General features: G+C 42.2%; 1 protein-coding gene across 1 annotated transcript in view; it reads left to right on the forward strand.

Annotated features, from left to right (window-relative positions):
* PKHD1 (PKHD1 ciliary IPT domain containing fibrocystin/polyductin) overlaps nucleotides 1-24278 on the forward strand; it is an 808705-nt gene that overhangs the window by 49614 nt on the left and 734813 nt on the right. Inside the window, exons 12-20 of the mRNA XM_089685961.1 lie at nucleotides 4071-4204; nucleotides 4705-4868; nucleotides 6728-6866; nucleotides 9085-9239; nucleotides 10514-10698; nucleotides 13223-13345; nucleotides 13978-14083; nucleotides 20647-20843; nucleotides 23664-23732. Coding sequence (XP_089542087.1) covers nucleotides 4071-4204; nucleotides 4705-4868; nucleotides 6728-6866; nucleotides 9085-9239; nucleotides 10514-10698; nucleotides 13223-13345; nucleotides 13978-14083; nucleotides 20647-20843; nucleotides 23664-23732 — 1272 coding nt within the window. The remainder of the gene's footprint in view (nucleotides 1-4070; nucleotides 4205-4704; nucleotides 4869-6727; nucleotides 6867-9084; nucleotides 9240-10513; nucleotides 10699-13222; nucleotides 13346-13977; nucleotides 14084-20646; nucleotides 20844-23663; nucleotides 23733-24278) is intronic.

Consider the following 24278-nt stretch of genomic DNA (forward strand, 5'->3'; position numbering starts at 1 on the left):
AACGCCCCAGTTGTTGCCTGGATGGAGAAACAGATGCAAGTAGCAGAACACTGCTTTAAGTGATTTCTTCACCACAGCATGTGGACTACACACCACTTTTTGTTGAAAACAAGATAAGACCCAGCGGCTCCTCCGCCCGTTGAAATATATGTGGCATGCCTTGTTTCCTATATAAAGCACCATAATGTCCCCATCCTGTAGAAAGACAAACAATATGAGGGAAGTCACTGTAAGAGCTTTCACTCGATAATAGATGTTTATGCCATATAGGTCACAAGGGACCTTTAATCTAATGTCCTGTAACAGTCCACTCACCACCTGTGCAATGGGTAGTAAGAACGAAAAGGATATCCTTCATAAGTACTGCCCTTCAAAAGGTACTGCTGTATGGAACCAAGGAACCACCGCTAACATCAGCCGACATACCGCGGGTTCCGACCTCTCCATGGCGCCTCTGCCGCCTAAGTATGCCTCATGGCATGTGAAGATGGCTACCTCCTTGTAGGTCAGCGTGCGTTCCACCTAGTGTGCATGACCGGAAGTGACATATCTGACGTATGACGTCAACGCGTTTCGCCGATGGGCGTATCTCACTCAGCTTCGTCAGGACCAATGGGATTCCTGCATTTCAACCTTCTATTTATAGTGTATTAAGACCCACCCACATATGCAAAAAATTACATTGCAGTTATCCCCAATGGAAGAAAAGGGGCTAAATACTTAGCACAACTGCTGGTCATAGTTAAATTAAAAAGACAGGCGACTGGAAATATCAAAGGGAGGAAAGATTTGACAATTACAGCAATGCACACAAAAGTAAAAAGCAAAAATTATATTCAATTGAAAATTACCACACTTTCACCAGGAGATGGCAGTGTTATTGAAAGGATCTCCAAACCTATTTATTAGGTCAAAAATACACAAAGACACAGTAAAAATTACCGCAAAACCACCACAAGATGGCGATGTTAATTAATAAATCCCTCTATAGGTTATTTTGCCCAGGGTTCCTAAACTTCAAATTAACCACTTATAAGTGTACATTTATTCTCAAAGGAGAGGAAAATAGTTCAAATATTAGTCCCTTCTACACTTCTAGACCTATATTTCAATGTGTACCATCAGGTTATTAGATATCTCCCCAAAGAAGGTTTACCTTAATTATTTAGTTAACATATTGTCCTCAATAATTCAATTAACGCATTAACCAGCCATTGACAGGAGTGAGGAATTACCACAGATTGACCACCATATGGCAATATAAGAACATATATCCATACAGATCTATTTATCCAAAAATACTTGGAGATCACATTCCACATTTAACCCCTTTGGGTACAATGTATCAAGTTTATATATCCAATATTTCTCCTTTTTTAGCAGTTCTCTGTCAAAGTCACCTCTCCTTTGAGGGAAATGCAATGCATAGAAACCTTTCACTTTTGTACCATCCAATTTACCTCCATGATATTTAGCATAGTGTTGGGCAAGATTACTTTCAGGGTCATTAGATCTAATATCTCTGAAATGTTCACCTATTCGTACCTTAAGTTGTCTTTTGGTCTTACCAATATACATCTTTTTACAGGGACAAGTCAAAATGTATATCTTTTATAATTATGCCCTCCAAGAGGGGAGTGCAACCTGCTAACAGAGCTTCATGTTGACTTCTGTAAAGCAAAGCCATTGTCAGGACGGGGCAGCCACATAGAACTAGCTAGAGACTTACATGTTGGCTGTTGCCCTTTCCATCTCCCATGCAAGACTGTCTATAAAATGGTGGACACATGATACATGATATATTTAGCTGTACCAAAATGCCTGTCAAAATATTGGTGGATTTCAGTGCCAATCACAGGCGCTGGCTTCCCCAAAATGAACAGCTGGAGACCATAACAGGGGACAGCTTAGTCCTCAGTGAGTTCCCACCAGCCTGATGAAGTGACACAGCACTATGTGCAGCATTACATCTGCCTAAAACCAGCATCTAAATGCAGACTGCCAGACTTTATATATACATACTGTATATATACAGGTGAAACTCGAAAAATTAGAATATCGTGCAAAAGTTAATTTATTTCAGTAATGCAACTTAAAAGGTGAAACTAATATATGAGATAGACTCATTACATGCAAAGCAAGATAGTTCAAGCCGTGATTTGTCATAATTGTGATGATTATGGCTTGCAGCTCATGAAAACCCCAAATCCATAATCTCAGAAAATTAGAATATTACATGCAATCAATAAAACAAGGATTGTACACAGAACAATATCGGACCTCTGAAAAGTATAAGCATGCATATGTACTCAGTACTTGGTTTGGGCCCCTTTTGCAGCAATTACTGCAATGCGGCGTGCCATGGAAGCTATCAGCCTGTGGCACTGCTGAGGTGTTATGGAAGACCAGGATACTTCAATAGCGGCCTTCAGCTCTTCTGCATTGTTCGGTCTCATGTCTCTCATCTTTCTCTTGGTAATGCCCCATAGATTCTCTATGAGGTTCAGGTCAGGCGAGTTTACTGGCCAATCAAGCACAGTAATCCCACGGTCATTGAACCAGGTTTTGGTGCTTTTGGCAGTGTGGGCAGGTGCCAAGTCCTGCTGGAAAATGAAGTCAGCATCCCCATAAAGCTCGTCTGCGGAAGGAAGCATGAAGTGCTCCAAAATCTCCTGGTAGACGGCTGCGTTGACCCTGGACTTAATGAAGCACAGTGGACCAACACCAGCAGATGACATGGCTCCCCAAATCAACACAGACTGTGGAAACTTCACACTGGACTTCAAGCATCTTGCAGTGTGTGCCTCTCCATTCTTCCTCCATACTCTGGGTCCTTGGTTTCCAAATTAGATGCAAAAGTTGCTCTTATCAGAAAAGAGGACTTTGGACTACTGAGCAACAGACCAGGTCTGTTTTTCTTTAGCCCAGGTAAGACGCTTCTGACGTTGTTTGTTGTTCAGGAGTGGTTTGTCAAGAGGAATACGACATTTGAAGCCCATGTCCAGGATCCGTCTGTGTGTAGTGGCTCTTGATGCACTGACTCCAGCTTCCACTGACTCCAGCTTCAGTCCACTCCTTGTGAAAGTCCCCAACACTTTTGAATGGCCTTTTCCTGACAATCCTCTCCAGGCTGCGGTCATCCCTGCTGCTTGTGCGCCTTTTTCTTCCACACTTTTCCCTTCCACATAACTTTCTATTAATATACTTTGATACAGCACCTTGGGAACATCCAACTTCTTTTGCAATTACCTTTTGAGGCTTTCCCTCCTTATGGAGGGTGTCAATGATGGTTTTCTGCACAACTGTCAGTTCAGCAGTCTTTCCCATGATTGTGATTCCTACAGAACCAGACTGAGAGACCATTTAAAGGCTCAGGAACCCTTTGCAGGTGTTATGGCCTAATTAGCTGATTAGAGTGGGACACTTTGAGCCTAGAAAATTGCACCTTTTCACAATATTCTAATTTTCTGAGATTGTGCATTTGGGGTTTTCATGAGCTGTAAGCCATAATCATCACAATTATGACAAATCACGGCTTGAACTATCTTGCTTTGCATGTAATGAGTCTATCTCATATATTAGTTTCACCTTTTAAGTTGCATTACTGAAATAAATGAACTTTTGCACAATATTCTAATTTTTCGAGTTTCACCGGTATATGTACAGAAATAAATTAAGTGCTTGTGCTTACATATATTATATACATTTGTTTTGTTCTGTCAGGGCAAGAACATGACGTAGAAAATATGTTTTCTTTTGTTTTAGTCAAATAAATATGAACTATTTCATATGAAAGCCTGTTTTTTTCAGACCTCAGTAGCTCAAGCTGAAATTTACACCAACGCAGTGACTCATACTAACTTCATTGCAAGTTCCTTGGTGCTCTGTAAATGCATTTCATGAGTTAATTGGTAAAACAAATATTTTATATAAACAGTATAAAAAAAAGTATATAGTTTAAAACAAACTTTAAGCAAACAAATGATTATACAATTGATCTTTCTAGTTTTCCTTCAAATAAGAACATCCTGAATACATCTGTATTTCATCTAATGCGAATCATCTTTCAGGTGTGTTTTGCCTATAAGGGATATTTACAAGAATATTTGCTGGTCTCCGTCACATATAACACCACTGAATCACTAAAAACAGTAAGAGAGAATTATACTTGCCGCTGGGAATTTCATGCGCATGATCCTGAAAGGTAAACTACCCCCCCCCCCTTTTTTTAAACATTTTTAACAAGAGTGTATCTTATACATTTACAAAGTCCTGGTAGTTTTTGCAGAACTTACATTTGAACATTTTACTCCATCACTCAATTCATACAATCCAGTGCAATATTTCTCAGCTATCTAGTGCCATGTCATATTTTCCATATATCTTGGTATCTGAGCAATATTAATGAAGTTTTGCAATAAAAAGTGCATTTGTTATCCCTCATTGACATAAAGGAAATTGCAAGAGAGAACATTGAGACCCGCTGGATAAGGCTGTGTCATGTTATATTGAAGCCATGGGGTTTATTCTGAATGTATCGTATCATGGCATTTATCGGATCTTTGGATAGGATAGGAGCATTTTCCACTTATTTTTGAAGGATGATGGCCCAACCATGAATGCGTTCTCAGTATTTTGGCTTAAAGGCCTGAAGATGTACCTTGTTTCTTTTGTCATTAACAGAATGTTTATTTTCTATTCTAGCTGGAAATTTGTCTGCATCGATCTTTGGATGTGTATACAGGACAAATTGGGTAATACCAATGGACCCTCTTCTATACACTTGGATCAGATTCTCCTGATACAAAATGAGGAAAAGAACTGGTACTTTATTGATGAGATCATCATTGTCAACAGAAGCATAAAAGGTAGAAGCCATGTAGTTTTATAGACATCCTTCTTATCTGACCAATGCTTACTCTCATTTGTAGGAAAACGTGAACATTCACCTTCTTACCCGTAGGGAGCTTGGTAGTGCCTAGCCTACTATTTCTTGGAAATGTTTGACACTCATCTTCCATTTATTAAGGAGTTGGTTTATAATTATCTATTTGCTCTCAGAAAACCATAAACAAAAATAGACCTTAGATCAAGGTTTCTTAACCAGGGTTTCTCCAGAGGTTGCTAAGGATTCCTTGACCAGTGAGCAATTTCTGTTAGGGGGTAGGTAATGTTTTCCAGAGACCACAAGTATAAGGAGCATGCTTCCCACTGACCATCACACTAATGTATCATGAGTTGTAGCTATGGTAAGTTTTAGCAGGGGTTCCCTGAGACAGGAAAGTTATTTCAAGGGTTCCTCTGTGTTGGGAAAGGCTGCCTTAGATACAGTAGACAGATAGACAAACAAACAGTGCCTTAAGTACTGACCGTTATTTAAAGGCACCAACTGTGATATATAAACACAGACTAACAGATTCAAAGCATATGGTGATCCCACCGTGAACGTTTTTGTCCCTTTATCTCAATTGTGGTTCTGTTTTGTTAGCTGGTCCATGCAGTGGAGACTACAGGTGGCCATTTCAAGACTTATTATGCAGGCATGGCCCACTGTTGTCACCATCAGGAAAATTCAGGAAACACTGGGAAATGCCACGCAGCCATTGCTGAGGTACATGTAGACAGGAGGTGGCTGCAAAAGAAGCAGTGGGAAGAAGCTGTGGGAGATCAGAATCACTGAGATGCAACAAAGGATTTAAAGAGTATTTTTATATTTTGGAATTAAATATTTTAGGAAAAAAATAAATGCATGCTTTATCAACCTGAATGTCTTCAGTTGGGGTTTACATCTATTCTAAGTGACATGAACTCTTTCTGATGGACATGATTGACAGTAATTATTGATAGACGCAAGAAAGTGATGGATGAATAGGAAATCTAATAGACCAAGAAAGTGACAGATGCACACAAACTAACAAAAATTCACTGACAGACAGATACTAAGGTGACAGGCTTCACCTTCAGTCTGAACCATCCTGGAAAACTACCCAATTTCAAGCAGACTATAGCTTTAGAGTGAGCAGGTCGATGACAAAGGCAGGAAAGACTAAAATGGTTGGGTTGTCAATGACCAGGGATTACATGACCAGGATACATAAATCTTCTACTCTGCACTCTTCATGAAAGGATGCAAATCAACATTACCTATAGTTAGTTCTAGGCTCAGATTCTCTCATACTTTCTTGTCAACATACTGGAAATTGAACACCAGAAAATTTCTATCATGGAAAATATTACAAAAAAAACATGAAATTTCTACTGATTTACAGTGAATAGTAATCCTCAATTTATAACACTTCCACCTTCCTCTTATGATAAGGGAACACTTGGGTGACTGGAGAGGAGCACCCAATCTTCTATCTTCAATAGTCAACTATAAAATTCATCAAGTTAAACATTTTTTGGACATTGGGCGCTTCTCTCCAATCACCCAATCATTCCCTGCAGTAACGTCTCCATTTTCATTATCAGAAAAATAGTAGCCCTAGACCCCAATGGAGTCTATCACCCACCCACCACCTACAATTGGGATATAACCCATTGGAAGCAATTCCCTCTATACTCTCCACACAGTAACTTGCCACTAGGCAGCCTCCAGTGGCAGCGGTCCAGCACTGTCTTCCACTCAATCTTTTGATAATGGGAATTTGAGGCTGTGGCATCCCTTGCAAGAATTGTCTATAATATAGAAAACATGAGTTTATCTAACATCTTGTTATCTTTACAGTTTACCAAGTGGATCCTAAACCAGCACGGCCGGGTGGTCATCTTTTGAATTCCATATTAATTACTGGAACTTACCCCTCCTTCAATGTGACTGCCTTAGTGGCCAACTGTGGAATTAACCTTCCTCTTATAGAGCTGTGGTAAGGGTATATATATATATATATGCACCAGAACCTGTTGTTGTTATTATTATTATATAGGATTTATATAGTGGAGTTCCAGTCTCCCCCCAAAAAAAATTTAATATAAGGACACTTACCTGTTCAGGGATCCAGCGATGTTGTAAGGGACCGCCCGGCGGTACCACTAGCACTCTACTGATCGGTCGCTCCTAGCGTACGGAGTCTAAGTCCCAGAGTACTTGTTCACCAGAGCCCCTGATGGTGGGGATGGACTTGGAGTACCCTGGGACCAGGTCGTGACTACTGAGGACACCCGTCAGTGGTAGGGGTATTCGCCAGGGGCTCCCACGGGAGAGAGCCAGGTATGAGGAGGTCTGGAGATCCCGTTGAGAGGGATGGATGGATGGATGGCTGAGCAGGTGCAAGGTCATACAAGCCGGGTCGGTAACTATGGGGACGGTGCGGTACAGAGCAGCGGGCAAAGAATAGTCGGGTCACACGCCAGGTCCGATCCAATAGGGGGCATTCAGGAGAGAGGTCAGGCAAGCAAGGGTCAAGAACAGGAGAAAACAGCAAGGTCAGGGCATAATCCGGGTCAATAACTTACTTTAAACAGGTTCACAGGTACACAGGATTCAAAGAGACCAGAAGGCACTGAATGACAGCTCAGGGCCATTTAAATATCCCGCCCTGCGCTGTCATTGGTGCCAGGCGCGCGCCCGTGGTCTCTACTGCGCATGCGCGACCTTGGTTGCCGCGGTCGGCCAGGTCCCGGCGCCCGCGTCCCTGCACAGGGCAGTGCACTGCGCCTGCACCGAGCCCAGCGGCGCGGCGATCCCCGACAGATGTCCTCAACTGATCCGATTCTTCAATCGGCTTCAGGTGCGGGAGCCATCATCTTGGGTAAGGGAAACTGGCACTGAAGCCTTCCAGCTTCACAGTTGGTTTCCTACTACACATGCATGAGCCACGCTGCATGACTGGTTCTGTAGTCTTCTGGGACCTTTGTGTATCCCAGAAGGCTGTAGAGGGCAGGAGGAACGACCAAAAGATCACCATGGTGATCTTAGAAGAAGGGCGATCCCCCTCCCCCCAAAAAATGCCAAATGTGGCAGTGGGGGTTGGGGGGGGGGAAGAGGCAAAAAAGTGGAACTTCACCACTTTAAGAGGGCCCTGTTCTTAAGAGCTTACAATGTAATAGGGTGGGGAAAGTGGTACAAAAGGTTCTAACTGTGGTGGATGAGCTGATGGAAGTGATAAAAGTTCAATTAGTCAGAGGTATGATAGGCTTCCCTGAAGAGATAAGTTTTCAGGGATTGCCTAAAGGTGGCCAGAGTGGGAGATAGCCGGACAGACTGAGGTAGAAAGTTCCAGAGGATGTGGGAGGCTCTGGAGAAGTCGTGGAACTGAGCATGGGAGAAGAATACAAGAAAGCTTGAGAGCAGGAGGTCTTGGGAGGAGCGAAGAGGATGGTTGGGCAATATTTGGAGACAAGATTAGTGATGTAGCTGGGGGCAGAGTTATGAATGACTTATATATTATTGTTAATATTTTGAATTTAATTCGCTGGGCAATCATAAGTCAGTGGAAGGATTGGCAGAGAGGGGTGGCAGACACTGAGCAGTTGGGAAGGTGGATGAGTCTGACAGCAGCATTCATGATATATTGAAGAGGGGATAGCCTATGGAGCAGTAGGCCTAGGACAAGGGAGTTGCAATAGTCAAGGCGAGAGATAACAAGGGATTGATTGAGTAACTTGTTGGTTTTATTAGTTAAAAAGGGAGATGTTATGTAGATGAAGTCAACAAGCTTTTGACAGCTAGTGGATTTGGGGCTGAAAGGACAGGTCAGAGTCTAGGATTACACCTAGTACCCTTTCTTGAGGGGAGGGACTAAAAGTTGCGTTATTGATCTTGATGGAAAAGTCATGGAGGAGGGCACGAGTGGGGAAGAATATTATCATCTCAGTTTTAGAAAGATTTAGTTTAAGAAAGTGGTGCAACATCTATTCTGATATGTCAGATAGTACGTTAGTGATGCAAGAGGAGACTGAAGGACTGATGTGAGGAGTAGATAGATTTGGGTGTCTGGTAATCTCAATGACAAAGACACATTGCTTAAGTAAGAAACAGTGACAGACACAAAGAGTGGTAAGCGAAAAAAAAGAAAATGTTAAAGCAAGGTGGTGGCCATAAAAACGATCTTCATTTTGACTTCTTTCACTTTTTTAATATAGTGGAGCTGCCACAGAAGATACAGAAACAGATCAGCTCAGGCAGACACTGAGTCAAGAAAATGAAATGGTTTCATTGGTGGTTACAAGACTACAAGCAGCAAGCCCACCAATTGGAGGAACATTTTCCATTAGCTTATCTAAGACAGTCATACCAGGTAGGCAATGATACAATATTCCTAATGCTACAAAAATAACAATAATGCTACAGAGAAGGTAGTAGAGTGTTGTGCCATGTTAGCCATTAAATAATGCAGAAAGTTATTGAAAGTGATACTTTTATTTTCTAACTTGTTAAATTGTTAAAGATTCTAGCTTTTGAAATTGGTTGCCATTTGTTTGTACTGTTGGTTAATTGGTGAGCGGATGCACTGGTCACCTTCGCTGCAACTGTGCTTTTGCTGGGTGTCCAGTGTGCTCCTATACCTTTTAAGGAGGGGTGGGCTCCATCCAGGCATAGTTAGAACTACAGTACACAAGGGTGCCATGAAGTGGCCCTGCAGCTTACACATATATTTGAAAATGTGTCCAAACTAAACCCCTGGTTTTACTGTGAACTATTAGACAGGACAATGTGGTTTGTCACAGGCTGGCTGGTAAGTGAGCTGGGAATTTTTCTTTGTTGTTGTTCGACATTCATCGCCCGTTATAGGTTGGGATGGTTGCCATTTGTTTATACTGTTGGTTAATTGGTGAGGGGATGCATTGGATACCTTTGCTGCCATTGTGCTATTGCTTGGTGTCCAGTGCGCCCTATACAATTAAGGAGGGGTGGGCTCCCTCCAAGCATAGCTGCCCTTACTCTATCCATTATTATATATGTGCTCCAATTTTGGTGGCTCTCAAAATGTATAGAGTTAGGACTGCAATACACTAGGTTGCCATAAAGTGGCCCTGCAGTGTACACATATATTAGCAAATGTGTGCAAACTAAACTCCTGGTTTTAACATTAACTGTTGCACAGGACAATTTTGTTCCATGTGCCCCTTGCTGCAAAGGACAGTTATAGGTTGAGATGGTTGCCATTTGTTTTTACTTTCAGGATAAGTTAGATCCCTTCGTAAGGCTTTATACATGTATAAAGCCTAGTAAATGGATCTCAGTTATCCCAATAGCTTGATGTGACATCATCACAGTGCCTTACATACCCTGCGCAGAGAGCAGAGCTGTGGGAGGGACCCAGCAGAAAACTACAGGAGGGGGTGGAGGCAAGACCAGTGACACTGCACAAGGAGAGAGAGCAGTAGTAACTGGTCTTTATTTTGTTTATTATTTTTGCTGAGTTGCACAATAAATGTCCCTTAGTGAGTACTTTGGAGAGTTGCTCATGCATGCTGTCATTCGCTTGCCAAACCCTTTTACTGTTGCAGTGTTTGAATTCATGATAAGATCATTTTCCCCCGTAACTACACCTGCATTTTGCTTTTGAAGGAATACCAGTATACATCTCCCCGCTACACCTACGAGAAATGCTCATTAATAATGTCAATGAAGTCACAGTTAAATATATGAATGCCACAGATTTTACTGTCACCAGGGATGTGAATTCTTGCCATCATATGGTTTGGAACTTATATTGGACTAATATGACAGGAGACTTGCCTAATTTCATCCAGGTATGTTTTTGCCTTAGTCCCAGCTATGCTTGCCTGCTTTAATGGTGCACTTTGGGCTAAATGTAAATTTAAACCTTTAGATGTTTACATGGAGCACAGCCTTGCTGTTCAGGGCTTCAGATACCGCAGTAATGCTCCAGTCCACCCTACTACCACTCTGTCAATCTGAGAACCCCTGCTTGAAATGCAGGAAATTAAATCCCAAGCACACCCACTGCAGTTCCTCTGATGTTAGAAAGAATGGAATTATATCCCAACTCCAGCCAAAATGTTTTATAGCGTGGGTCGGAACTAGAGCAGCCTTTTTCAACCTTCTCAACCCTTGAAATGACTTTTTGATCTCCGGGAACCCCTGCTAAAAATAAATACAAAAATCTCATGATACATTAGTCAGCTGGTCAGTGGGAATAATGCTCCTTACGCTTGTGGTCATTAAAAAGAACTGCCCCCTTACAGATAGCTAAAAGTATAAATGGTGTCCGTGGGAACATATCTGAGAAGCAGAAATTGCTTATTGCTCAATGAACCCCAAGCAACATCTGGAGGAACCCTGGATGAGAAACCTTGAATTAGAGTCTCTGTTAAGGTTTTTTTTTTTTTTGCCAAAACAGGAATTGATGGGAAATAAGAAAAAAATCACTTTTTTTTTTGTAGAACCGAGAAGGGTTGGAACCTGACAATTATTTCATTGTTTGAGATAAATATTAGAAATGGGGAGTGCAACTGTCCCTGAGCTGTTAAGACACAGAGATGAGAAGTGAAAGAAAATCTCCCCAAATGGGGTATCAGAAATAAATAAATACCTCTTTACACTCCACTGATAAAAGGCGTGTTTTGCTTTAATGTGATTGGTGAAGCAGATAGTAGGGAGGGATAAAGTTACACAACCCAGACATCTATAGGTATACTCCTACTCCTTCTGTGAGGTGTTCTCTGTATTCTGGTTACAGAAAATCACAAGCAGACAAGCAATAGGGCCAGTTTTGGGAGCTTATTTATTTACCTGTATGTTTTTGGGTTGTGGCAAGAGACCCACAAAACTCAGGAAGAACTTACAGATCTCATGCAGAGACAGATTGATGGGAATTAAAGTCTAACTCCTGGAATGGGAAAATCCACTCTTGCTATAGCCCCAAGGGTTGATTGCTCATTATACTTCAGAGGTGCAGGAAAAGGCAGGATTACTTATCCTATCACCCTCTTTTGATGGTTCTGGCACTGTCCTCTAAGCCATGAAGCTCCAGTCTTTCGGTGATTCCTCTATGTCATCACGGCACTTGTGGTACCACTGGGGGGATCGTGCTGGAGTGAGGACTAAGGTATTCTCCTATTGAGCTTGTGGGGGGGCACTGTAAGGGTAGATTTCTTTCTAAGTCCTGGGTTTGGGGTTGGAATTTAAAACTAGGACTCTGGTATTGCAATGCATCATTGCTAACCAATGTACCATAAGGCTTTATGACTGTCACTGTCCAGCTAAAAACAGCCAGATTGGGCAACTGTCAACTCTTGTTGATGGGTACCTTAAAGCTGAAATTGTGTAGTTACAAAACAGCTGATATACCATTCACCCCCTTCCCATCCCACCTCATAACATTGTGTGTGCAGACTTGACTCTCTCTACATTACTGCAGCCTGCACAGAGCCTGACCTGCTTATGTAGATCAATGTTCTGATGTTCAGACCCGACTATGCCAACCATTATTATACAAGCACAACAAGCACTGTAGACTGCCATTCTTCTCTATGACCAGGCATCAGGCCTATATCTAGGGGGGTGCTAGGAAGGGCTGCACACCCTCCAGATTTTAGTTGTACCCCCCCCAGGTCTCTGAAAGTACACCCATTGAACCTTTATTTAGTCTGATGGGCACAATTGAAGTAAGGGGGTGGCCCTGATGGGGACATTTGATGTAAAAGGGCAAATAATGTAAAGGAACACATCAATGGAAATAGTTGATGTAAGGGGGCACGCAAATGGGGAAATTGATGTAAAGGGGCACTCTGATGGGAGCAATTGATAATAGGCCCTCTGATGATGACACTTGATGTAAGGGGGGACTCTAATGAGGACTCCTAATATGAGGGGGGAGCTTTGGCACAGGTTCTGTTTAATCATCCTAATCTAGTGACACCCTAATACATACTAGCATTCCCAGTTCACTCATGCACCTCCTCTGTACTACCTGATAGACACTACTTCTGGGTCGTGACTCGTGGTACAGAAGTACGCCAAGTGAACAGGAAATACTGGTTCCTCGCATTTCTCTCATACTGTGTGACAGACTGTCAGTGACACGACCATAATGTTAACATTATGTCCCCTGACCTTTTTAACTGCACCACCAGATCAGATAGGCTAGATATAGAATGATGGGTAGAAGTCAATACATTAATTTTAGTCTTTTTTTAATTGCATAGTCCTGGCAGAGTTTGTTGAATATTCACCTTTTGCTCTATTTTGTGGCTTTGCGCTATATTATTTTAACATAAATATATTGGTATACTGTTTCTTTTGTTGATGCAGGTTACTGCAGACAATCTGACAGGACTGAATCCCACAGTTATAACACGGGTGGTTTTTGATGGAGGAGTCATTATATGGCCAATATTTGGTGATATGTTAGCATCTGCAAACCTCCTTCCTCAGGTAAATGGGTCCTATTAGCCATAGTGGAGTCAGAATTGCTAGATATATTTAAAGGAGAGGTAGACAGGAAAAGCAAAAAAAAATATCTTTAAAAGTTTGTATTACATTTTTTCATGCTTGGTCTGTTATATATTTGTCATTGTATTGGGGCCCAAATGAACTTTCAGTTTCAATCAGTCCATTTTCTGTAGAAGGCAGTCACAGCCTGGTAGAAAAGCCTGTCCCCTACCGTCATGCTTCGGAGAGGGGCTCTTGCCCTCTGTATTGAAGCAGTGGTCTCTATGCAGACGTCTGTGGAGTCAGACCTATAACTCTCCAATCAGCAGGGAACATGAGTTTTGCTGACTGGAGAGTTTTGACTCTGACTGAGCAAGGGTGTGCCAGACCTCTGTTTAGAGACCACTGCTTCTCAACTGAGTGCAAGGGCCCTTCTCTAAAACATGCTAACAGGGGTACATGCTTTTCTACTCAGGTTATGGCTACTTTCTAAAGAAAACAGACAGTAAGATTTTGCACGTCTTTTGTTTTGATGCATCAGAAATGTGCTTAACAAATGTAAACTGAACGTTCAAAAAGTAATGATGTTAATAGCAGTGTAAATCTTTAATGATGATGCTATTCTTCCTTTGCAGGTCACGGTTCATGTGAATGACATCCCAGCCAAATGTTCAGGCTCTTGTATATTCCAGCCTCTTTTGAGTGTAACCCCAGTAGTGACAGACATTCAATACTCTACAGGTATTTACGCCATATCTAATATCTCTGGTAGCATTATAGCACTGGAGACCTGTGTTTAGTCCCCACTAGGAATGCTGTCTGTATAGAGTATATACTGTATGATGTTGGTGTATTTGTGTATTCTTTCTGAGGTGCTTTCTATATCCACCGACAATCCAAATATGTACTTATAAATGCACTTGTCTGTACATAGCCCCCTTCCCCATGATAGACTTTAAAAAAAAAAATAGAATATATTTATGTGGGAAAGGAACTTTGTTGTGCAGGCTACCCAATGACACCTGGCCTTTCTTTTACAATCTTCCCAGTTATCCAGTGCGCCAAGGCTTCTACAGCCTTCCCAGCTGGCCAGTGCCTATTCTTCTACAATCTTTCCAGTTGGTCAGAATGCCCAGTCTTTTACAATCTTCCAAGATGGTCAGTATACCCAGTCATCTAAAAACTCCTCAGTTGACCAGTGTGCCCAGTCTTCTACAATCTTCCCAGCTGGTCATTGTGTCCAGTCTTCTACAATCTTCCCAGTTGGTCAGTGTGGCCAGCCATCTACAGTCTTCCCAGTTGGTCAGTGTGCCAAGTGTTCTACAATCTTCCCAGTTGGTCAGTGTACCCAGACTTCTACAATCTTCCCAGTTGGTCAATGTACCCAGACTTCTACAATCTTCCCAGTTGGTCATTGTGCCGAGTCTTCTATAATCTTCCTAGATGGTCAGTGTGCAAGTCTTCTACAATCTTCCCAGTTAGTCAGTGTGCCCAGATGTCTACAATCTTCCCAGTTGGTCAGTGTGCCCAGATGTCTACAATCTTCCCAGTTGCTCAGTGTGCCCATTCTTCTACAATCTTCCCAGTTGGTCAGTGTGCCCAGGCTTCTACTATCTTCCCAGTTGGTCAGTGTGCCAAGTCTTCTATAATCTTCCGAGATGGTCAGTGTGCCCAGATGTCTACAATCTTCCCAATTGGTCAGTGTGCCCAGTCTTCTACAATCTTCCCAGTTGGTCAGTGTGCCCAGTTTTCTACTATCTTCCCAGTTGGTCAGTGTGCCCAGGCTTCACCAATCTTCCCAGTTGGTCAGTGTGCCCAGGCTTCTACAATCTACCCAGTTGGTCAGTGTGCCAAGTTTTCTACAATATTCCCAGTTGGTCAGTGTGCCCAATCTTCCACAATAGTCCCAGTTGGTCAGTGTGCCAAGTCTTCTATAATCTTCCGAGATGGTCAGTGTGCCCAGATGTCTACAATCTTCCCAGTTGGTCAGTGGGCCCAGTCTTCTACAATCTTCCCAGTTGGTCAGTGTGCCCAGTTTTCTACTATCTTCCCAGTTGGTCAGTGTGCCCAGGCTTCACCAATCTTCCCAGTTGGTCAGTGTGCCCAGGCTTCTACAATCTACCCAGTTGGTCAGTGTGCCAAGTTTTCTACAATATTCCCAGTTGGTCAGTGTGCCCAATCTTCCACAATCTACCCAGTTGGTCAGTGTGCCAAGTTTTCTACAATATTCCCAGTTGGTCAGTGTGCCCAATCTTCCACAATAGTCCCAGTTGGTCAGTGTGCCAAGTCTTCTACTATCTTCCCAGTTGTTCAGTGTGTCCAGTCTTCTAAAAAACTGAGGTATACCGCTCAGGCAAGCAATCCAGATCAATCTACAACAGGTGCAGGCTCTGGCTCGCCACCACATATGATGCAACAGGAAGAAGGGTCAGCCGCACACCGGAGGATTGATGAATATAGTGTATATTTATTGATCCATAGGACACACAAAACACCAGGACATGAATACAGGACCTGTTAACGTGTTTCACACGATCTAGTGCTAATCATTGTGCCCAGTCTGCTACAAGCTTCCCAGTTGGTCAGTATGCCAAATCTTCTACAATCTTCCCAGTTGGTCAGTGCGTCCAGTCATTTTAAATCTCCCCAGTTGGTCAGTGTGGTCCAAACTCCATTAACTTTAGTGACAGGCCCATCTTTAAGTGGATAGGCTGACGACAGGCTTTTTGTTGAAGTAAATGAAGTATGAGCCTTGTGTGTTTAGTAAGATGCAATGTTCAATTTAGAAGATTTTGGTAAAAAAAAGCCCAAATTATTTCATTATTGGAAAAGGGTATTAGAAAGGTTAAATGAAGCAATATTCAATGTGATGTTAAAATAAGTATTATGAGATGTCTGGAGGTCTCATAGTACAAATGATCTACATATTCTGTGTTTATGAATGGCTTGTAAATTAGCAGTGACAATGCTGATAGCCTCAGCCCTTGCAACATCTTCTCCTCCAACTGTAGTGAAAATCAGGCACGGGCTACATGTAAGTGACAGCTCTGCTTTTAATACAGGAGCAGTGCAGCATTGTTGCCATAACATCCCAGCTACATTAGGTGGACTTCACTAGAAGAATCAACAAATATTTGTGGGACTTTGCAGGGTGGGGGTTAAGAAAACACGGCAAGTGCAGATGCAGGTATTATTATTATTATTATTTTTAATGCTAGGCCATAGTTCTACTTTACAGACAGAAAGGTCTCTGGAACAGAACTTCACAAGTAAGTACTGTATATCCTTAAAAAGGGACCAGCACAAGGAGAGGAGGCCACAAAGGATAAATGCACGATAAACACATTTCTATGCCTAGGGGAGAGACAGCCAATCAGTGCCTCCATCTGATGACAGATTCCACAGCTGTCATAGATGCGGTGCTGGAAGCAGCAACCTACTGGTAACTGAATGAAACTTCTTAAAGCTCAGCATTCCTGCAATTCCCAGCAGTCTTAGTACTAGTTATAGTCTATGTCCTTGTATTTTGACCAATCTGACCCTAGTGTGTTTCAATAAGTACCCATGTAGACAGACTTTGCACATTTCCTTGTGTTTAAAGCATAGTGCAATTCACTTTTAACCAATTTTATTTTGTAATGTGGATGACGGCTAAAAGGTTTTATTTGACCTTCTTTGCATTTCCTTGGAATTTGCAGATCCAGTTGGGATCCGTCCGTGTTTCAGGTTAAATCAGGCCAAATGCAACGTTTTCTCCAAATGTGTTTGGATACATACCAGTGATAGCCAGCATTTTCAGAAAATATAATAGCAGCCTAGATAGTAGCAACTGGGTCACAAAAGCTGGAACTGGGCTTTAATATTAGTCAAAGACTATAGAGCAGTGTTTAAAGTACCCTCAGGATGGGACAGTGTTTCTTTTTTTGTGTATAATAATACATTGTTTTCAGGCAGCTTAAAGTGGCTGTAAAACCTTACATATACCCAGTGAAGTGACTTGTCCCAGGTGATACACAGAGATGAAGCAAATCATCCTGCATAAGTTGTATCTGTTCATCTATACCAACTGTACCCTACAATAATTCAAAGTTCAGAATTTATACAGGAACTCTTGGCCTTGAAAAGGAGGGTATGGGGAGTTGATGTTACATCAGTGAAGAGAGCTCTGAGAGCTGATTGGTGGGAAGGAACACGCCTCCCCTCATGCAGCACACAGGAACAGAGCTGAGGCTATCAATTACAGGCTGTGCCCTCCCCGGTCACCATTTTTCTCTTGGTGTCAGAAAAAAACTCATCAGAAGTGATTCATGCTTAAAGCAGAGGAACGAGTCAGCAGACAGAAATTATACTTGGTGCTGTGGATTGAGACAAGTAAACACTATAGAGGGATATGCTTTGTTCATATTTTATGTATAAGATTCACAATCAGTCTAAAGGAGATTTTAAAGTTGCCATGATTATGAAGAGTTAAAAAATAATTGCAGGAGGCTGACTGATTTTAAACAAATATATCCAGTTGGGCTTGAACAACAACTTAATTGAGGTAACTAAAAATGGGTAGTGGAAATTGTCTATGCTTGTATTACAGTTCACATCAATGCCAGTTGGCATCTGCCACTCACCAGGTCCCACAACCCAACAAAATAAATGTGACTGAATGAATGAGAAAGCCACTGTTGATGACTTGATCCTACCACAACCCAACTGAACAGTTTCAATTAAATGAATGGAAGAGCCACTCCTGATGACAAAACAACTTGTGTGGTCCTCTGGTTAAAAATAAGTAGCGGATGGTGTCTATGTTTGGATACTGCTCAGAAAATGTAAAGGAACACATTGAAAACACATCAGATATCAATGGGGAAAAATCTCCTGCTGGATATCTATACTGATATAGACTGGGCAATGTTAGGAACGTAAGGATGCCCCATCGTTTGATTGAAATGAAAATGATCAACCTACAGAGGACTGAATTCAAAGACACCCCAAAATCAAAGTGAAAAAATGATGCAGCAGGTTAGTCCATTTTGCTGAAATTTCATTGCAGCAACTCAGAATGATACTCAGTAGTTTGTATGACCCCCATGTGCTTGTGTGTATGCCTGACAACGTCGGGGTATGCTCCTAATGAGACAAATAATGGTGTCCTGGGGTATTTCCTCCCAGATCTGGACCAGGGCATCACTGTGCTCCTGGACAGTCTGAGGTGCAACCTGGTGGTGTCAGATGGACTGAAAAATTATATTCCAGAGGTGTTCTATTGGATTTAGATCAGGCGATCGTGAGGGCCATTCAATGATATCAATTCCTTCGTCCTCCAGGAACTGCTTGCATACTCTCAAAACATGAGGCTGGACATTGTCGTTCACCAGGAGGAACCCAGGACCCACTGCACCAGCATAAGGTCTGACAATGGGTCCAAGGATTTCATCCTGATACCTAATGTCAGTCAGGGTGCCATTGTCTAGCCTGTAGAGGTCTGTGTGTCCCTCCATGGATATGCCTCCCCAAATCATCACTGATCCACCACCAAAACGGTCATGCTGAATGATGTTACAGGCAGCATAACGTTCTCCACAGCTTCTCCACAGCTTCTCCAGACCCTTTCACGTCTGTCTCATGTGCTTAGGGTGAACCTGCTCTTATCTGTGAAAAGCACAGGGTGCCAGCGGCGGACCTGCCAATTCTGGTGTTCAATGGAAAATGCCATTCCAGCTCTATGGTGCTGGGCAGTGAGCACAGAGCCCACTAGAGGATGTTGGGCCCTCTTGCCACCCTCATGAAGTCTGTTTCTGATATTTTGGTCAGAGACATTCACACCAGTGGTTTGCTGGAGGACATTTTGTAGGGCTCTGGCAGTGTTCATCCTGTTCCTGCTTGCACAAAGCAGATACTGGTCCTGCTGATGGGTTAAAGACCTTCTACGGCCCTGTCCAGCTCTCCTAGAGTAACTGCCTGTCTCCTGGAATCTCTTCCATGCTCTTGAGACTGTGCTGGAAGACACAGCAAACCTTCTGGCAATGGTACGTATTGATGTGCCATCCTGGTGGAGTTGGACTGCCTGTGCAATGTTTGTAGGGTCCTCTTGCTACCAGTAGTGACACTGACCCTAGCAAAATGCAAAACTAGTGAAAAACAGTCAGAAAAGATGAGTAGAGAAAAAAATGCCAGTGACTTCCACCTGTTAAACCATTCCTGTTTTGGAGGGCATCACATTGTTGCCCATCTAGTGCACCTGTTGTTAATTTCATCAACAGCAAAGCAGCTGAAACTGATTAACAACCCCCTCTGCTACTTAACTGACCAGATCAATATCCCAGGAACTTAATTGACTTGATGCTATACACTGATTAAAAAGTGTTCCTTTAATTTTTTTGAGTAGTGTACTACAGTTCACTTTAATGGCAGTTGTCAGTTGAAGCTCACCAAGCTCCACAACCCCACTAAACAGTTGCAGCTGACTGAATGGAAGAGATACTGTTAATGGCTTGATCCTACCACAACTCAACTGATAGGTTGCAATTTAATAAATGGCATAACAACTTGGATAGTTCTCTGATAAAATTAGATAGTAGATGGTGTATATATTTGTATTACAGTTTACTTCAATGACAATTGTAAGTTGTCACTCACCAGGCCCCACAATCCCACCAAAACAGTTGTAATTGAATGGATGGTAGAGACACTGTTTATGGCTTGGACCTACCACAACCCAAGTCATAGATTGCAATTTAATGAATGGCATACTTGGGTAATTCTCTGGTTACAAATAGGTAGTGGATGGTGTTTATGTTTGTATCACAATTCATGTAAAAGCAGTTGTCAGTTGCCTCTCATCCCCACTAAATGGTTGCAATTGAATGAATGGGAGAGCCACAACTGATGCCTTGATTTAGATATAGCAGCTTAAGAGGCCCTCTGGACATTTCTCACAATGTTATTGATGTCTTGTTCAAATGCCAAACATTGGGAAGTTTCTAGGCTCATAAAGAGCAGTGCTGGCCATTTGAAATGATAGGTCGTGCCACCACAGCACTGCTGTTGGTCTGGTTACTTTTCAGAAGGAAATAAAATGAGGGGGTACCAGTCTGTCCTATCTAGGGGAGGTGGTTATCTCTTATATTTATGCATTCAAACTCTTTGAATCTTTTTTTTTAACATTCTTAAATTAGCAAAGTTAATAAAAACTAATGATAATCATTTAATGCTAGAGGAACCATTTGCATGAGAATTATTGGATTTGTGAGATCCTGTGATCTAAAGGCCAACTTGTCTGTTATTTTGTCTTGTCATTGCCTGTGCAGGTAGCAGATGTGATTATACCATCAATATTGCTGGATCAGGTTTTTCCAGAAGCCCAGCGGACATCTACCTATTAATCAATGAAACAGAGTGTGATATTATTGATGTGAAATCATCGAGTATAACGTGCTGTGTGAAGTCATGTCTAGCACTGGGGTGGCACATGGTCACAGTTCATGTGAAGCCGATGGGTTTTGCAGTAAATGGAAGTGGGGATTCTCTCATTATTTATATTACACCCAGACTCTTCAGTATCATCCCATCTGTTATTTCACAAATCGGTGAGTGGTCATAATGCAAATTAACAATAGTAATATGTTGCTTTCCCTAAAGCTGAACTCCAGGCAAACACTTAAATCCACAATTGATAATGTATACTGGAACCTTTTTTTACCTGCCACGGGATTTGTACATTTGTCCAACCAGTCCTGAGATTTATTCAGCAGTGCTACATAGCACAGCGAGGTCGATAATTTGACTTTATCCGCAGACAATAAAGATCAGTCGCCTCTCTGACTGATAATCTGGAAGACCCTTGATTTCACTGATCTCCCGTCTTATATTTTAACCTAAATTAAAATAAAATCTGTGTTTGAATCAAACTCCACAACTCCCAACTCTGTTGTAGCTGCTACATACAACTCACATTCAAAAAGCACTTTCTCAAACGCTTTTGGATACTGATTACGTAAGGGCGCAGGCAGCCCTGTCTATTCCTGTGCATCAATCAGCAGTCTTTGGACCTCAGCTTGCCTGGCTGAATGAATGGGAGAGCCACAACTGATGCCTTGATCTGGATATAGCATCTTAGGAGGCCCTCTGGACATTTCTCACAATCTTGTGTTTGATGTCTTGTTCAAATGCTGTGCAGCTTGGCTTCACCCCAAGTTTTATCATTCTGACTTTTCAAGAGTATTTCCTTGCTCCTAGCGTGTGATTGGGTAATGAAGGAGCAGCAGCAGACTGATGAGATCTTTTTTCCTTTTCTTTTTTAGACCCTTTTCAGATGGGTGTACCAATCAGGTCCGCCTGTCAGTTTTTCAGCTGGACCTGATCAAAAGGTCCATGTACCCCTTTAGACAGGCGGCTGTAAACAGACTTGTGTTCAATTACATCTGCAGATCAGGCCCTCTTAAAAAAAATTGGGAGAAGATTCCATATTCTTCTGTTTAGGCGGAGCAGATCGGAAGTAGCCAGGTGCAAACGGTCAACGTAGTCCATTTACTCCCGGGTGCCCATAGAGAAGAGTGGGCTCTGTCCATGTCGGCTCTGCAGTAACTGAGTGGATACGGATATGTCATCCTCCCGCTCAACTTGGATCAGCAGAATATCAACTCACGGGCCCCCTGCTGAACGTAACGGAATCTGCCCTGTGAGAGGTGCCTAAGAGCAAGGACTACCTGTTCTTAAAAAGTCTTCCACTGCTTTTTGATACATCGCCTCCTCACCCCCTTTTTTAACCCCCTAAATGCCACACCACCACGCCACAATGGTGTGCATTGAATACGGTTGCACAGTTGTTGCAGCGTGGTCCCATTTACTTGAATGGGTTAAGTTGGTAGGTGGTAGTGCCTGTCAAACACGGCAGGAGGTATAATTTCTTCCATGAAGAAAGAATCCTAGCCATTACATGTGTACCCCCCCCCCCCCCCAGCCATAGCTTTTTCAGCTACAGGGGTAGCGGTTTGGAATCAGTAAAAACACACTTTAGCCATATGGTTTTACTGTCTCTTAACCCCAAGTGTGAATGAGCCCTTAAACTTGTTCCATATGCACGCAGCAGAGCCTGGTTTTACAAGCGTAGTGGAATCTCCCCCTCCCAGTCTGAGTGCTACTGTACAGGAGATTGCAAGAGGCTGCTATTAATACATAATCATGTATTAGTTGCATTTATAATGCATTATTTATAATATACCACTTCAGTGATTTGTGTTGTTTATATCTGCCTGGAGTTCAGCTCTAAAGAGGATATGCCACTTATGCTGTTCAGTTTGATGTAAGTTCATTCATTTTGTAATAGGCAATGTTTGATATGTAAAGGCATCTTTTTCTTTGTAACTGAAGAAGGGTAAACCTGAGATCAAAGCTAGCTGTATTCAGAGGACATAACAGAACAGGTATATTATACATATTAACAGGGTAGGAAGAACAGGATGAAGAAAGGAAAGGTCAACCTGTTCTACATGAGTAGTGATCGCCAAGTTTGTATTGTAATGTTTACATTAAATTTGTTTTTGCATGACTTTTTCTTTGTTATTTTGATATATGGAGATTTAAAAATTAGCCATTAAAGAGTATTCTTTACAATTGCTGAGGTTAAATCAGCCACGCAGGAAATGCATTTTAAAAAGTCAGTGGAGCCATACATTAGCTTTGTGAGAAGGAGCAGTAAAGCACAACCACTCAGTAGCTTAAAAAAGTACTCCAAAGGCCAAAATTAGTTTCACCTGGAAATGTTAAAGTTGAATTCTGTGTTTAAAAAAAAAGAAAAAAAAAAACCCTGTGTTGTTAGGTCTAGGGGTAAGGGATTAAGATGAAATACCTACCTAATTCCTCGCTCCAGAAGCCAGCGCTTTGGGTTTTGGGTGGGCCCTTACCATTCTCACATACGTTGCAGGACTGTTGGTCCTACAATTTATGTGATCCAGTCAGCAAGTAAGCACCATCCAGATTGGCTTGGAAGCTCCAGGGGATCAGTGTGGAGGAAGCCTGTCAGAGTAAAGTATAAGGTGTAACCAGAGGAAAAAAAAACAGTTACAGTTGATGGTCCCAAGTACAGGGACAAGGTCCTTTAGCATCGAAAGCAAAATGGCCAATGTATACCCTCATCAATAAGCCATCAATTACTGAATTTCACTGGACCCTGCATAGGGTCAGGTCCTGCCCTTATTGTGCCTCCTTCCTGCTGAAGCACCCAAGGTGGCTACCTCTTTTGCCTATCGTCCAGCTCAGTCCTGGTGGCCTCACTTCTTCTGTGCATTCTCCATAAGTTAAGATAAATTAAAGGGTTGTCTTGTAGTGGAGGCAGCAGAAATGCAGACTTGGAAACTCAAGCAAAGACCTCACCCCTGAAAGATATATGAAGCAGGTAGGTGATTGCTTTTACTAGCTAACTTCTACAAAAAAATTAACTACCCATTCTGCATGAATTGCCTCCTTAAAAATAGCCTCCAGTCAGATATAAGAGGTTTCTATTTAAACCTAGAGCCTGTTTGCTGACTCTAGTCATGGTATTAATTTCTGCAGCGTATTCCGGTTCCAGTAACTCCAGGTCCACCAGGACTTCTGTCATATTGTCCAGAACCCCTACTTTCAAAATCCCTGCCAAGATTTATAGAATCCTTGTCAGAATGCTTACTTGCAGGATCCCAGACAGTGCCAATGCTGTTCACAAAGTACCAGCCAAGACTTCCAGTATCCCTTCCAGTACCTCTAATGCACTCGCAGAATCAATGTCAGTATTTCCAATGGTGCTTGCAGAATCCCTGCCAGGTCTTCCAGTATCATTTCTATTATTTCCAATGTCAATTGAAGTATCATCACCATTATTTCCAATGGTGTTCACAAAGTCCTTGACAGGACTTGCCAGTGCTCCCTGAAATGATGCTGGGCATGTATTCTGACCCAGATAAGT

Source organism: Staurois parvus, unplaced genomic scaffold (genome assembly GCF_062004578.1).
Source record: "Staurois parvus isolate SC_StPar_1 unplaced genomic scaffold, SC_StPar_1.0 ptg000390l, whole genome shotgun sequence".
Lineage (NCBI taxonomy): Eukaryota > Metazoa > Chordata > Amphibia > Anura > Ranidae > Staurois > Staurois parvus.